Source organism: Paralichthys olivaceus, chromosome 19 (assembly GCF_024713975.1).
Source record: "Paralichthys olivaceus isolate ysfri-2021 chromosome 19, ASM2471397v2, whole genome shotgun sequence".
Lineage (NCBI taxonomy): Eukaryota > Metazoa > Chordata > Actinopteri > Pleuronectiformes > Paralichthyidae > Paralichthys > Paralichthys olivaceus.
The window spans coordinates 13223294-13239628 of NC_091111.1; the positions used below are offsets into that span (position 1 = coordinate 13223294).

At 41.6% G+C, this 16335-nt stretch overlaps 1 protein-coding gene across 1 annotated transcript in view; it reads left to right on the forward strand.

The window, feature by feature from the left end:
- Nucleotides 1–16335, forward strand: part of mthfd1l (methylenetetrahydrofolate dehydrogenase (NADP+ dependent) 1 like) — a 32060-nt gene that overhangs the window by 13169 nt on the left and 2556 nt on the right. The window contains exons 19-26 of the mRNA XM_020097663.2: nucleotides 820–888; nucleotides 3998–4109; nucleotides 7875–8014; nucleotides 9320–9361; nucleotides 10675–10778; nucleotides 10915–11092; nucleotides 11767–11874; nucleotides 12064–12216. Coding sequence (XP_019953222.2) covers nucleotides 820–888; nucleotides 3998–4109; nucleotides 7875–8014; nucleotides 9320–9361; nucleotides 10675–10778; nucleotides 10915–11092; nucleotides 11767–11874; nucleotides 12064–12216 — 906 coding nt within the window. The remainder of the gene's footprint in view (nucleotides 1–819; nucleotides 889–3997; nucleotides 4110–7874; nucleotides 8015–9319; nucleotides 9362–10674; nucleotides 10779–10914; nucleotides 11093–11766; nucleotides 11875–12063; nucleotides 12217–16335) is intronic.

The window sequence follows — 16335 nt, forward strand, 5'->3', positions numbered from 1 at the left end:
TGAAAGATAGATATGATGGAATGATACAAAAGATAGATAAATGGATGAAAGATTAAATACATTTACATATATAAGATGGATGGATAACAAAGATGGATGGATAGCTGGATACTTTATTGATCCCGAGGAAATTTAAGAAACAAAGTGAAGGAAAACATCTTCAACTTTTTTGACAAAATGCAATTTACATTTATTAGAAAGAAACACTAGATAAACAGATGCAGTTTAATTAACAGTGCTGCAAATACAGGAAACTTCATTATAATGTATGACCTGCAGCATTTCTCTGGATACATTTATTTCTCATCTTGGGGACACAGGCAGGGATTCAGACACACTGTGGTGACGTGTACAAATGAACTCTCCACTCTCTGCTGTTTTCTGTCAGACTTTTCACTTAAAAATGTCCTCATTTCCCACTTTTGCCCCGAACTCACTACAGCACCACTTCCCCCTTTCAAAACAATGTGTCGTCTAGGTGTAACCTGTGATTAAGATGTTAGCCAGGCTTTTTCACACCCCTCACCAGATCCAGATCTATGGGCTCAGCTGGCTGTGGTTTACAACAGAAAGCTGCAGCCTGACCGTGTTGTTTCAGAGCCGCACAGGAGGATCCCCTCTAAAGTTACATTAGTCCGGTTAGTCAGGATGCAAAAACATTACCACACCTGCAGAGCCAGACCCAGTGGGAATATGGTGTAGAACTGTGTCTAGAACTGTTTCTTTATGTAAGTTTTTTGTATCATTGAGGTAAAAAATTGAATCTGAATCCCAATAACCCTTTCTCGTCTCTTATATTTCTTCCTTCCTCCCTGTCAGGGTGTGAGCGGAGCACTGGCGGTGTTAATGAAAGATGCCATCAAGCCCACCCTGATGCAGACCCTTGAGGTGAGACACATAACCCCACTTAAATAGTCATTATCTGGCTCAACGTAGCGTCTTCTGATGAATATCTCGTTGAAGAAATAGGTTGATGGTCCGTGGGGAGAGGGAGAGCGTGCACTAAACCTACCTCTGCTGTCAGAGGAAGAAAAAAGAGGAGAGTGCTCCAGTGAGCGCTTTTAAGAAAGGATGATAGATTGACCTTTTCCTCCCAAGGCTCTTTATCTTAATAGTAGTTTAGTAGAGGGCAGGTGGAGCTCTCAGTGGAGGCCACGCAGTCCACACTCACACAACTGTCCTGAGTGTGACGACTTAAACCATAACTCTGCCTCTCACAGCATCTGCTTCTCATTTTGATATTGTATGAACCAAATGATTCATACAGAATCACGTTAATCAAATTAACCAAATTGGACATTTATCTGTAGAATTTGTGTAAATGGTAAAAATGGTCTTGGATAAAGCTTTTCTTTCACTCTACGTAGAAATTGACAGTTGTCGTTAAAGTTTATGCTACACACGATGTTTGCAGTCGAGCCTCTGATAACAGCTTTGTCTTTCTTTTGTTATTGTCGAGCTATTTTTTGTTTGTTTTCTCCTTGTTGGTTTCGAACAGAAAGCATGATTACATGGCGTGATCGTGCGGGCAACATAAACACACACTGTCCCATCGGGTGTTTTCATGGGGGGGTGCAGCATTCAGCAGAGATTTGGTTACTTTGTTTTTTCGGAGGAAGCGCTGCAGTGCTGTTGTGTGAAACTGTTTCCTGTGTGGGTTTCCTGTGATTTTGGTCAGGGAGCTGGTATCGGGAACCGAGCGAGGCCTCAAGAGCTCCATGAGAATTTTCTGTTGAGCGTGACCGCCTGTTCTCTTCATGCCCTCTTTGTTTGGGGATTGTGTGTGTGTGTGTTGAATACAGACAGACGCGATGCAGACGTTGTGTGTTTGTCTGTGAGAGTATACATTCCTGTGATCTTTCAGATGAGGCAGGAGACAAAGCACATGACGAAAAGCGGTACTTTCTGAACCCACTCCCTGTCTACGGTTGTTCTGTGCATTTTTCAAGCATCCTGTCTACGTGGAGTTCCACAGAATGAAGGCAGGCGAGTAAAGCCTTGATAGTCTATCCTGTGACTTCAGGCTTTTCCAGCTCTCTAAAAAATCTGCTGGGAATATTTTATTAGCGTGGTTCTCTGCTGCAGCCGTCGGGGACAGTACAAGTGATCCACAGGAAGAGGATATAGTGAATCTTCCTGTTATTGTTCATCTCCCTTCCTACTCATCATACAATCCGCTTGTCCGCTAAACCACGAGGTGATACGTTAGACTTCTCGTTTATTTCCACTGTCATCACCCTGCTGTCGCTCATTTATTTCCTGAATCGTTTTCTCTCACAGATGTGGAAAGTGTGAAAAGTGTGAGCGGGGTCGAGGTACAGTTCAGTCGTTGCTAACACACATGGAAATCCACGCAATGCATGACGTGCGTTGTCTTTCGAGAGGAATAGAGAAAAAAACTTCATGAATGGGAGTTTTTGTCATCAAACTGTTTTGTCCTCACCTCCTTTTCCTTTTACTTCTTCGTCATGGAGTTTGATGCTGCTGTAGTCTGTACAGCTATTTGCATAGACAAATAGACTAGTGGCAGCATTTGTCAGGGCCTTGTTAAATGGTTGATTTACTCCCCCAAGGGGGGGGGTTGTTTATGCAGGCGGAGGGAGAGGTATGCAAACAAAAGCTTAGAAAATCGTGAAAGGCCTTCCCATCCTTCCTTTTTCCTCATTCTCAAGGAATTTGCAGGCAATGTAATAATGGGTCAGTCGGTTATCCACCGTTTTTCATCTTGTCCAGTTTTCTCAGTAATCTCCCCTTTTTATAGTCCGTCATGAATTCCAGCACAAGGATTGTGACCTTGAAGAGTAAATCTTCCCTCTGAGACCGTGTTCTTTGATGCTTTGCCTCATGTACGCTGGATGCACCCTGCAAAAATATCTTTGAATAATTCACAGTTGGAGCAGTGTTCCCTGCAAACCTCTTTAGAACAGATCTGCTGCCCATTAGATAACAGCAGCCGTGAGTCTGAGCAGCAGAAACAGTTTGGCGGAAAAGTACCATCACATACAGTTGTTGCGACCTGACAACTGAATGGTTAGGGAGCGCTTACTCCTTGAGCAGCAGGTCCCCGGTTCGACTTCCAGACCATTAACTGCGTAAATAATCTCTCCCCTTCCCTCTCTCACCGCGTTTCCTGTCTCTCCTTCACTGTGTCTATCATAATAAAGTTAAAAAGACAAAATCTATACTAGGCCATATGTTCTTCATGTATATTCTCACACAAATCTTTTTGTGTTATGCATCCTAACATCTGTTTCCTTATGTAAATTGTGTAAATGTTGCCCATTTCTGTTATTGCAATAATTAGCATCTGTCTCGAGTGGGACATTATGATTGAAGTCAAAGTCGCCAACAGTTTTACCTCCATACTTCTAAATACGGACACATAATGTACCTATAACTGAGCATAATTCTGCCTCTCTGGTTCTATTACAGAAACTATTTCCACCAATGCTGTTTCATTTGTTGTGAAATTGAATTAAGCATTATGGCAGAAAGTCTCTGTTACACCTGCCCAGGAGTGAACATTGAAACTGTCAAACTTCTATTTACATCTGTGCATATGGCATCTTTATTACATGTATTACATTTTCCAATGTCTCCCGGTTGTGTTTGTCTTCTTAAATCTTTGTAGATATCAACTGAAATTTATTGAGTTCCAGTAATGTACAGAAACGTGCACTTGAAGTGCTCTTGTAGTTTGTGTATTCAGTCTTTAGGGAGTAATCCAAATCAGCGGGGGGAAGGAAGCCTGGCCCACAGTCGGGCTGGCGTGCCAGTCGAGTACCTCTTCACTTGTGCCTACTGTTTAGACAAACACAGTACCAGCCAAAGTGCATCCACACGTAAATATTTATCCGGGACATTTGACTGAAAGATGTTGAATTTAGTATGAAAGAGCTGGTTAGCCCTGATTTAAACTTGGTCCAGGAAGTTGCTGTGGGCGACACTGTTTTCTCAACTCCTCCTGTATGTTTGTGTGCCCCTTGTCTGTTTGCAGGGTACTCCAGTGTTTGTCCACGCCGGGCCTTTTGCCAACATCGCCCATGGCAACTCCTCGGTGTTGGCAGACAAGCTGGCTTTGAAGCTGGTCGGACAGGACGGCTTTGTGGGTAAGAACACTCCGCCTGTGCATACAGATCACACACACACACGAGCAAAGGCAGATGCACAACCTCAAAACTTTCTTGGCAATGACAGACAACAAGATGTTAACTGTCAAGTCCCAGATGTGGAGGGATTTAAGCTTCCTGAGCACATTCAACGATAATATACATTTTACTCCAGTCGTGAATTTCTGCTTGTTCCTCTGCTTGGTGACCTTTAGCCTACATTTGTCTTACTTCTGGTTCTGGCTCGTTTCTACCTGCTTGTGGTCGTCCACCGTGACGCTCTGGTGTCCTGCTCCTGCGTAACTTTGGAGGAAACCGCAGGAGAGATTTCATTAAAAAACACAAGAGAGAGGAAGGAAGCAGATTGATAATCTTAAGTGTGCCTGGAATGCTTTAGAGTAAACCACACTAATCCCCTCAATGTCAAAGCATACTTGAGTATTTCCACTTTTATCTGTCCATCCATCACGCTGCTCTCCCACCCTCTTATTGACTTTGCCAATAGAAATATGTTTGGAATGCAGGCGTGCACAAGTTTGTGAGGCTTGTGGTGCATTTGATGTACGTGCTATTTTCCTCGAGACTTGTATTTATGTGTATTTGAAACATGCTTTTTTTGAGAATGGAGAAGGGTAACATTAAGACAAGCTGTCATCTGTGAGCATGGAGGCTCGTAGGTGCTTTCTAAACCTCCACCCCACTTGTTTTCCATCTGTCCATCTGACTCCCTCCCTCTGTCCCTCGTCTGTGTGTTTGTTACCTGACTCTCAGGTATGCCAGGAACTCAAACTCCCCCCTTTTACTCCCTAAGCAGCTGGGATGCATGGACCCCCCCCTCACCCCTTCACTTTCCCACAGCCTGCCCTCAGCTCTTTCCCCTGATGCTACAAACATCACCTCCCTCGCACTGGAATCACTAAAAACAATAACAACTAAACAGCAAACACAATCTGTTTTTTTAAATGATGTTTCATCAACAAGTAGAAGTTATTACTGAATTTCGTGCAGAATGACTTGAAGTTATCGGACAACAACACCCAACAGTTTCACTAGATTATTCAAACTTCTTTGATTTTGGATCCAGATGGAATGAAACACAGATTCTCCTTGGAGCTTAAATCCTGAGAATTTTTTTTTCTTTATTCTAATAATATTATGGCTTTATTCTCATTTACCATTATTATTCTGGAAAGCTCAGAATTAGTTTTCTTCATATACTCTGTCTACAAATGATGGTGTAAATGTAAAACGCCTTATCTGACCACTGCAGGTCCCCTCAGCTGTGGGTAGAATCTCTTTGGTTTTACTGCTTGCAGCTTTATTACTGTTTTTGTTCACTCTCACAGGTCTCATTAGTCTTGTTCTCTACAGGCTGCTGTTTTCAGATAAACTGTACACTACTTGCTAACAGGCACAAGACCAGCAAACACCCAATGTTGGCATTTCATAGCATTTCCCAGATCTCGTGTCGATCGTTGACTTGAGTTTTATGTTATTATATAAATGGATGTGATAGTGAAAACCAAAAACTACACACATGACATCCACGCTTTAATAAACCGGAATCTTTCTTTTGACATCTTTATACACCCACACCACAATGTCTTGAGTTAATATACGGTTCAGTTTAATTATCTCAAAGCCTTCGTCTCATGTGGCAAAGCCAGAACATGAACTCTTAGTGAACTCAGCGAGGCAGCGTATGAAAATACTCAGGGCCTGTGCTTCATCATGCTCAGTATTACAGTGATGGTTTTTCAAGTCACTTTGGAATCTGCTCTTAAAATGGAGAAATGTTGTGTTTCGGAGGGGGGGGGGGGGTGAATTTAATCGTGCCAGATGTGATGGATTCCTGTATGGTTAACAGTCTGGAGTATTGAACACAAATAACCCTCTGAAACACTCTTATTGTGAAATTTCCCACACGGCAAAGTCTCATTAAATCATGATGACCTCAGAAGTATAATACTGCAATTATTAGTAGATCCAAAATTTATTAATGCAACAAACAATTAATATTTATATTGTGAACGGAATATTCCTGTTTTCCATTGAGAAAACAGCCAATCAATAATAACAATAATTATTATTTCTAGCCCCTCACAGCACAGTTTATTATGGAAAATGTTTGAAAGGAAGTAGATGATGGTGTTGACATAGACTATTTTCCAGTGTTTTTATTGGCCAGGGTGCCGATACCACTGCTCCGACATCACCCAGCTCTCTCTCTCTCTCTCTGTGGCCGCGCTCACAACAACATCGACCTTTTTTTCCCCTCTCGCTCTCTGGCCTGTTCAAGGTTGTCGCACAGAACAGGAAGCCTGCGAGTGTTTCCTTATGACATCCTCTGGGGTCACAGGTGTAACGTGGAGGGGGCTCGTCGTATTTGCTGTTGTTTCTCATTAGCCGTCTCTTTTTGTTTTCATTCTTTTCTCCCTGAATTTGATTTGCTCTGATGTATCTGAGGTGTTACTTCACTTTGTGGGAGGTCACACAATTGAGGGAAATATCCAGAAATACTAAAGTGACCAAACATATGGTTGAGTTTCATGCCTGCAGGTTTTAAGGTACCTTACAAAGGAATGTTGAGATTTTAAAATATTCTGGAGAGAAAAACAATAAAAGAGCAAACGTGCGAACCCATAGATGTAAGTTTGTTATCAATACTAGCAATGCTAATATCACTAATTGTCATCTATCTTCGTTCTGATCTACTCGTTTCATAAATCTCCGTCTGTCTGTGGCTCAAGATAATGTTTGAATAACCAGTTGACCAGCGCTCTGTAGCAGTGGCAGCTGGGACACATCAGCGAGACGTCATGACAACAGCGTGTTCACAACTGATCCTCCAGTTTGAGGTTCAGCGCATGAGCTTCACTAAACTTAGAATAAGCAGGTGAACAGCTCTTTGTGCAGCAGCGAAGGTGCAGCCACAGGGTTTCTGGGAGTCCCACACTAGTTGTTCCTCTTCTTCATCTTTCAAATTTAATTTGAGCTCTTTATCTTTCTTTTATCTTTTCCATTCCCTGTCTCTTTCTACCTCACAGCTCTTATTAGTGAATGTATTTGCGAACAATTTATCCAATAAAATCTGAGTTAATTAGATTTTTTTTTTTTATTGATAATCAAAAACAAAATTGATTTTCTATCTCAAAGGAACCGACTAAAATCATTCCCTGAGCAATGACAGCTTAACTGTTTCAGATAAAATGGGAAAATACTGTAAAATCTCTGCACTCATGTAAATGACATGCACATAATTCGTCATATTAACTTGTCTCCAGTCATGCGTCCCGATCACATTTCCCACCCCCCCCCCATTCGGCTGTATAGTCACTACATACCCTTAAGTGTGAAACAAATCTCTGAAACAGTAGCGAGTGTTGCAGCACAATGGTGCCACACACATAACAACAGTAACAGGAAGTTGTATCTTAACAAGGCCGTCACTGCAGGTTGACTATTTGCTTTGTTTGGAGCCAGTTCAAGAAGCCTGTGTGTGGGTCTGTCTGTATCTGAGGCCCTCTGTGGCTGTGAGAGCCCTCACACTGAGCCCATGACTCACATCTCTTATTCCCACGAGGTCCATGAACTGAGCCCACATGTGTATGAAGTCGTATTCTGATTTTATTAAAGCAAACATTAAGATCAACATAAATTAAAGCGGTGGAGAATCTACAAGTAGAAAGACGGCAGTACTCTTATTATAGATTTCTGAATGTGTTGTGTAATCTGTGTGGACACATGTCGTTTGTGTCCTTATAGTGACTGAAGCTGGTTTCGGAGCAGATATCGGGATGGAGAAATTCTTCAACATCAAATGTCGAGCGTCAGGTTTGAGGCCTGATGTGGTGGTGCTGGTTGCAACCGTCCGAGCACTGAAGATGCACGGAGGCGGCCCTAATGTAAGTGAACACATCCCTGTTAACTTGATACACTGTAGTGAACACGAGGACTGCAGTTAACCATTATTACGACTATCGATTGCTCTGTTGATTATTTTGACATGACGATTTCTGTTTACCAATCTCCAAGATGGCCTCCTCTAATGTCTTGTTTTCACTACAAAGATATATTAACTGTACTGTCGTTAGAGGAGCAGACAAACCAGGAAGTGCTCACATTTCAAGAGCTGAAATCAAATTTTGACTTATCCAAATAGTTGGGGGGGATTTAGATGATTAATTGTTGCAGGCAATGTCAAAAACGTGAGAGATAAATACAACTTTAACAGCCACCTCTCGTTCTTGTGTATATTTTAATGCCATGTTCCTATAATTCCGTCCTCACGTGTAATTACATGGACACTGACATTATCTCTGATGTATTAGAATTAAGGAATCAGCCATTAAACTCACATGTGATACATGTTGTTGACGCAGTCACCCCTCCTGAACCGTAACATGTATGTAAAGGTCAGGAAAAAAAATACCTGCTGTGTTTTTAAGGAGCTGAAACTCAATAGAAATCGAATAACCAGTTTATGTTATCTCTGAAAGTTATCTCTGTGCATATCCATTGGAAGTATACAGGGTTGCTCTCTACACACGGCAAGGTTTCATGGCTTTTTAGGGATGATTAAATAATAGCCATTCTGCTGTTTGTCATTAGTTTTTCAGCGAGTAGGACTAAACCATGAAAACGTGGATAAAGTATCCAAAAGAATAAAACATGGAAAACCTTACAAATTGCTGAATTTATTTCTATTTTATTTGTATGATGCCAAATCACAACAGACATAATCTAAAGGCACTTTTAAAGAGGAATGTTGAGAGTGTACAATATTAAACACAACACTTGAGGAGAGTGAGGAGAGAGAAACCAGCAGAAGTTCTATGACTTTACTGCAAGCCTATATGTTAAAATTATCAATTAACAATAATAATAATCAGAACCGATAGAGTTATCAGTGTTATAAATCTTGGTGTCCCAGTTTTGTTTTGAAATTTGCCATTTTTTGCAAAAAAAACCATTTGCTTGACCCACATTCACGTAATTAAAATAATTATGAAAATCTACTTAGGATTTCTTGGTATAATATTAGTCTTGGACATTGATTTCAGTCAACACGACAGCAGTAATCGCTGGCTTATTCATGGAAAGTTAGGACCAAGGCAAGTAAATAAATGCAAAAGAATAAAACAATATGGAAAATTGTACATATAGAATACTGAAGTGTGTCAATGTTTGACGTGTTTGTGTGTTTTCAGGTGTCAGCGGGTGCACCTCTCCCTAAAGAGTACATTGATGAGGTATGAGCTTTATAAATAAACATAAGCGAGTGTGCACATAACTGTGTGGAATAACTAAGTATTTTTGTTTGATTCTGTGTGTGATGCAGTGAAAGAATATTTATCTGCTACAAGCCTCCAGCTGTGATCTCACCGACATCGAATCCCCTACACAAATGCATAGATACAGTCCATCGCCCATTAACAGGACCACGAGCAGTCATTCGATTAAAAGCACAAATAGACCCTTTGCATGTGGTTATGTGGTTTCCGGATATGTGGGCTTAAGCAGAGTGGAGGTGGGATTCTTATGATGTGTGTGTGTGTCCATATTTGGATAGGATGACTGGTTTCTCAGGCAGGTTCAGCTGAGTAAATAATGAAGCCGTACGAGCATAAGTTAATTGTGAGGCCTGTAACGAGAACCAGAAGTACTGAGGGAAAACAGAGCCAGGGAAATGAATTTATGGGATCTGTATTGCCTTACTGCTCTGAGCCTGCGGCTGCACCCCCACACACACACACACACACACACACACACACACACACAGTGCAAGATTGCATTATTGTGTTCAAACATAGAGTAGCTGAAAGAATAGGCTGTTGATGTTCTTGGGAGTAACTTGAGTTCTGAACGTACTTGCATACAACATGAGGATTACTGAAAAAATACTCAAACTGCAGTACTACCACAGTCATATTCTATCCTGTAATACATAATCACACCAAGTATAATGACTCCTAATACTAACACTATATAACAAACAATATATATATATATATATATTAAAAAAAGTACATAATTTCTGCTAACAAGTTGATTGACATATATTCTGATTTAACTGCTATTAGTTTGGATAACTCCAGCTAAATGGGTGAGAAGGAAATGAGGCCATTTAAACTAAGCTTTCACAGGAAGTGCAGATTTCCTGTCATGCCCATCAAAAAATATCTCTGTCCTGGGCAGGGGAAGCAAAAGGCTTCATTTTTGCCTTTTTGTGCTGGAGTTTGATCTCATTCACGACACTGAGGATTTTTGATGTTGTATGTGTTCAACATACATGGAACTTGTATTCATTTTGAGAGGATTATTATATCTGGGCAGTAGAGATGTGACAGAAATCTTGAGAGAAGACACACACACTTTATCTTAACCTACATCAATCTTGCTGTAAGTTATTAAATGGGAGAAACCCTGAAGCTACATGAATCATCTGTTTTATCATGGTGCTTGATATTTTTGGTGTGGAGCCAGTAATAGTACTTTTTATGGATCTTTTAAATTGACTTATAATCATGCAGACTTCACATTTGACCTTCGACTGTATTTCCAGAATCTGAGTCTGGTCGCAGGCGGTTGCCATAGCAATCTCAGAAAGCAGATCCAGATCGCACATCTGTTTGGGGTGCCGGTCGTGGTGGCGCTCAACGTCTTCAAGTGAGAAACATGCAGTTATTAACTCATTCATTAGACTTAGCAGTATTAATGTGATTCACCATCTATTCATTTTGACCTTTAAATACGTACTTTGTTGTCATGGCCACTGCTCACATTTCCCGTGGTGATCCATCAGGACAGACACTCAGGCAGAAATTGACCTCGTGTGTCAGATTGCGAAAGAGTGCGGCGCGTCTGATGCCGTGCCATGTCACCACTGGGCGCAGGGTGGGCGAGGGTCTTTGGAGCTGGCCCAGGCTGTGAATGAAGCTGCCAGCAGACCCAGCAACTTCCAGTTCCTGTACAACAGAGAGGTGAGAGCCCTGTAATGAAACACACATCATCCTGTTTGTCTTTATTTTAAGTTGTGTGACAGGCAGCCGTCATTATCCCTGATCCTTTTCCTGTGCCAGGTACTTTCTGTTTGCAGTAAATGATGATGGTATCTCAAGGAGCAAAGCCAGAGACTGTTTGAATAAAAAAAACATCAGCTGGTTTGAGTTAGTGAGTTTGGGAAGTTGTGACTTAAATTAACTTATTCTGTTACTCTGACATGTGTTTGTGTGTGTCTTTGTGTGTGCCTTTGTGTGCGCTTATGTGCGGTGTGCATGTGCCTGGATACCACGAGTCCCAACAATTGGAGTACAATAGGTCCAGGACTGATTTAATTAATGCAGTTAAAGAAATTAGTTAATTACTACCTCTGTCAAGGAGGTCATGTTTTCACTGAGGCACATTTTTTTGTTTTTAGTGCTTATCTGGTTAAAGGGAGTAACTTTTATAATTGTCAATTTCTAAGAAAATAAACTACGAATCTGGGTGTAAAATAATTGGACCTTAATGGTTTAGAGATCTGAGTGTTCGTACAGTTTGAAGCAGATGAAAAGATTCTTACCTTTTTGCCTTTTTGTCTAAGCACTAGAGAGACATTTGTAGGAGTTATTCTCTTTGACTTGAATGCTGATGGGTTTTAACCACTTTCACTTAGATGCCGATAGCAGAGAAGATCAGAACAATCGCCCAGAGAGTGTACGGAGCGGACGATATCGAGCTTTCTCCAGCAGCTGAAGCCAAGATTGATTACTACAATCAACAGGTGAGATCAATGCTGCTGCTCAGACATAAGCCTGAGATCCGGCTATTTTGCCATTAAGAGGATAACAAGCTTGTGTGTATAAAGCTGTAAAAGTGGCTTCACACAGACGTCATGTAGCTCATCTCCTTTCTCTCTTTGTGTGTCCCTTTCTCTCCCACACGCATCACGCTTTCTATTCTCTCCAACCAGGGCTACGGTGCATTGCCCATCTGCATGGCCAAGACCCACCTGTCCCTGTCCCACATGCCTGACAAGAAGGGTGCACCCACAGGATTTGTTTTGCCAATCAGAGATGTTCGTGCCAGCGTCGGGGCCGGCTTCATCTATCCACTCGTGGGAACGGTACGTGGTCAGAAACAACAGAAACAGCTGGCTAAGGCTAACTTCGTCGTATCATAGTTCAAACATTTGGTTTCATTTTGGTGACCAGGGGTCAAAACTCCAAATGACTATTTACTGCCCAAGACACTGAATCTAATTTAACAGGCCAGCGCCCTTCCTTCACCTTGTTCCTTTAACTTCCAGCTCCAGCACTGAAATCTCCTGCTGCTCACTTTGATCACTCAAGTTGAGTTGTACTATTAAAGTTACTGTACAGCCCAATCTGCACTGCCTCGTTCCTCTGTGGTATTAAATGTTGAAGCTGAATTCTCCTTTTTTAGTCAAGTTTACATTTGAACTCAGGACGATAGTAAGTCATCGCTGAATCTTTATCTCTGAAGAGAATTTACATTGTTGGTCCGCTGCTTTTCCGGACACCAGATCACTGAGCTGGTTAGAGCTGATTTGCTGGAACCTCTCAGTTGATGAAGGGCTGGACAGGAAGGAAGCGGCTTCCTGAGCATTTTTTGCATCCCGCTGTTTCACCAGTGTGCCCTGGGGGATGGGCTTTGATAGGCCGAGGCATAGGTGTCAAACGCCGGGCATGCTGGGAAGGCTTGGCTGCGTCTTGGAGTGGCGTCTGTCCAGCATCCCGCCATGTCTTTGATCTGCAGTGGCCCGCGGAGCCACTAGCACGTTGATGACCCTTGAACTGTGACTCATAACCCAAAGGGAGTCTCCAAATAGTTCTTTGAACTCTTTGGCTTAGCCCCTGTCTGCCAGACTGATCCACTGATTGAATTTTTAAGATAGAGAGAGTCCAGTCCCACCCTGTGTCCAGGTGGGCCTCTGTTTTTCTATCTGCAGCCAGACAATTTTTAGAATAGCTCAACGATTAAATTTCAGGCAGAACAAAAGAAGATAAACCCAATGGAATATGGGCGGAAAACCTCAGCATCATACTTCAAAATAATAACAATATAATAGGACAGGTATCTTCTCACAGGGGGGGGGGGCAAGATTATGAATAATTTCAGACATTGGAGTAAAATAAGACGTTATCAAAACTGAGGAAATTATATTTTAATGATAATCTCTTGTTTTTTTTATCTAGTACTTTTAGACTTGTTTGTGTTTATAGTGTACTTCTATTCTCTCTGACCGTGGGGAACATTGTTATTTCATTGGATTATAACTGGTAACAGACCCTCAGGTCACAGTTTAGTCTGAAGAAGCAGAAAGATCTCACCAGTAAAACTCCTGAGGCGATGAGGGGCGTCAGTATTGGGGCGGGGGGGGGGGGGGGGGGGGCGTTGGAGGGTTAAGGGTCTTTGCAGGGTAAAGAATCAGGAAGGGGCTGATGTCACTCTTCAGATATGTGAGGGAGGGGTCGCAGGCAGAACAATACATCTCTGTAGAGTTCATATCCCGCCAGAGCAAACTGCAACCAACCAGTTCAGATTCATTAAAAAAGCTCCCTGGACATTCACCATGGTCTAAACTGGTTAATGTTTAGCAAGATCTGAATTAGTTACAGGACTGATTGTATGTGTGAAAGAAAACACGCTCAAGATGAAAGTAGAGCCTCATTTATTTTATAGTCCATCGAGAAATAACGCTCCCGTCTCTACCGCATCCTAATCCTTACATTTCATTAATATGTTTTCATTTGACATGCATCACCTTGAAGTTGCACTGAGCACGGTTCACTCTCACCATTTTCTGTTGTCACCTCGGTCAAGAAGTTTTCTTCTAATTAGCAGGACTGCTCAAAAGTGTCAGACACGGCCCGCGGAAGAACCCATTCAATTTTGGTGCTGGTCCGGATCATGTGGCAGAGCCAGGAGTTTTTATTTTTAACATAGTCAGACATTTTTTTACATTTTCATTGATTACTTTGAGAATAAATCGTGGAAGTTGATGGAAAAAAACATATTTAGGGGACTGTTTGTGTGATTTGGTGTAGTTTCAAATTAAAGTCCATATCTAAATAAGTAAATTTAAAAACTTTTTCATCATGGGTCTGTTGGGCCTTGGTGGAGGCACATTGCTACTGAATTATTGCTGAGTACCCTTCTAGTTTTCACCGGTATGTTCATGGTGCTCTCGCAGGTGAGTCTCTTCACTGCAGCTCCACCTTTCCTGTCTCCCAACAATTTATCCACTGATGACAGTCCACTTGATTTAATGTAATTTAAAGTTCACACTTCGGTAACACCTTCATTCCCCTCCCTCCAACGGCTCAATAATCCTAAATGGCAGAAGTGTTTGCTCGTGAATTCTGTTTCATAATCTCCACAATCCTCTTTAGCAATTGTCCTGATTGTTGAAGGAGACTTTTCTCCAATAAAATCAGAGGGGGTTAGAAATCCAGCTCCATCGTCCCCTCCGGGGTTTCCCCTGACAAAGGCACATTGTGTTTGGGTATAATGCGAGGACTTATTTGGCAGAGTGGAGTTTCCAACTTTAGGCACAGAGTGTTACGTGTTTTTGCGATTGCCAACTTGTTCTCAGGCTCGAGAGGAGCAGGACGGGCAGAACAGTGCATCTTCTGTTGCTTTAAAAAGTTTGATAGATTGTCTTCACAGTCTTCAGACATCTCAGATCACTGCAAGAACATGGACACCTGCAGAGACTTGAAATATTAAAATATTGACTCAGGTCGTGTTTGAAAAAAATTCTTTAGAATACATCCAACATGTTTTTCTTGTTGTTGTTTTTTTTATTTTTTTATTTAACTGCTGGACATGACTTTTCCAAAATCTATATTGGACTGTGATTGGCTTTAACACTGTTTGTTATATCCTGCTCACACTGTAGGCTCAGGATTTAGAGAGAGTCATCCACTAACCAGAAGGTCGGTGGTTTTATACTTGACCCCAAGTTGTCCCTTGTCGACAGTGATAGATCAAGTGCCGCACGTAGAAGAGCTGTATGAATGTGTATATGAATGGGTGAATGCAACTTGTACTTTAAAGGACTTTGTATGGTTGATAAGAAAAGTACGATATCTATCTATCTATCTATCTATCTATCTATCTATCTATATATATATATATATACACTCCATTCAAATTTGTAGATAACTTTGAAACTGCACTTACATCACTCCGCACAGTGAAGCTCTAACAACCACAGTCAATTTAACAATTAATAAATAACAAAATTATCATAACAACTGAATTTTCTATACATTATGAGTTGTGAGAACAAAGTTAGAATATATTCATAATATATTTGTTTCAAAACAAGATGGGTTATTTCCTGTTTGTCTGGTCAGTAGCTTGTCTATATATGTCTATAAAAGCCCATTCAATTTATAGATAGTCAGATATTTTAGTTCCATGAGAATACAGAGTGATGCAGTAATGCTGACGTCCTGTAAATCCACTCACTCTGACTCATCTGTGGTTGAAGCTTATTGACGGACGTGGTCAGAACAGCGTCACGTAACGACAGTCACAGCTGACATCTCACAATGAGCCGATAGCAGATAGCCTCTGCTCTGTCAGGTTGTGTAAGCACGTACTCTCTGCTCTGTCCCTTCATTTACTCGCACAGTTACGTTTCCGCAGACAGGAAATTGTCCGGTCACTTACTCCTGTCTCGTTTCCACTAATGGGTCCATAAAACTGGCCCTGGGTCAGAAGGAAGGAGGCATGCAAAGAATGCCTAATGAGCTCCATGACTTAGTTTTTCAGCTCAGACTGGACGATCTGACGGAGCAAAGTGTTTTATGAGTCACACAGTTGCTTTTGATCAAATGCAGAGAGCATGTACACTTTTACCGACTGAGAGATTTGTATATTTGCGGTAAGTTTCCTCTGACACGTGACAAAAACCTTCAGTTACCGCGTTCCTCGTAGCAAATGCTGTCAACATGTGGCCTGTGAAGCTGTTGTTGACTGTACTTGTGAGTGTCCATTCACATACTTTCTCATGCTCATGTCACAAATTTCATTAGGGAGAATTCCCCCTGTCAGATGTTTGTTTTTGTTCACTGTGAATCAATGTCTGCAAAAACTCCTCAGCTCTCACACGGACAGGAGCGTCTATCAGCTGGCTATTGTGACAGGGTTCCCACATTATCTCAAACACACACACACACACACACACACACACACACACACACACTCACAC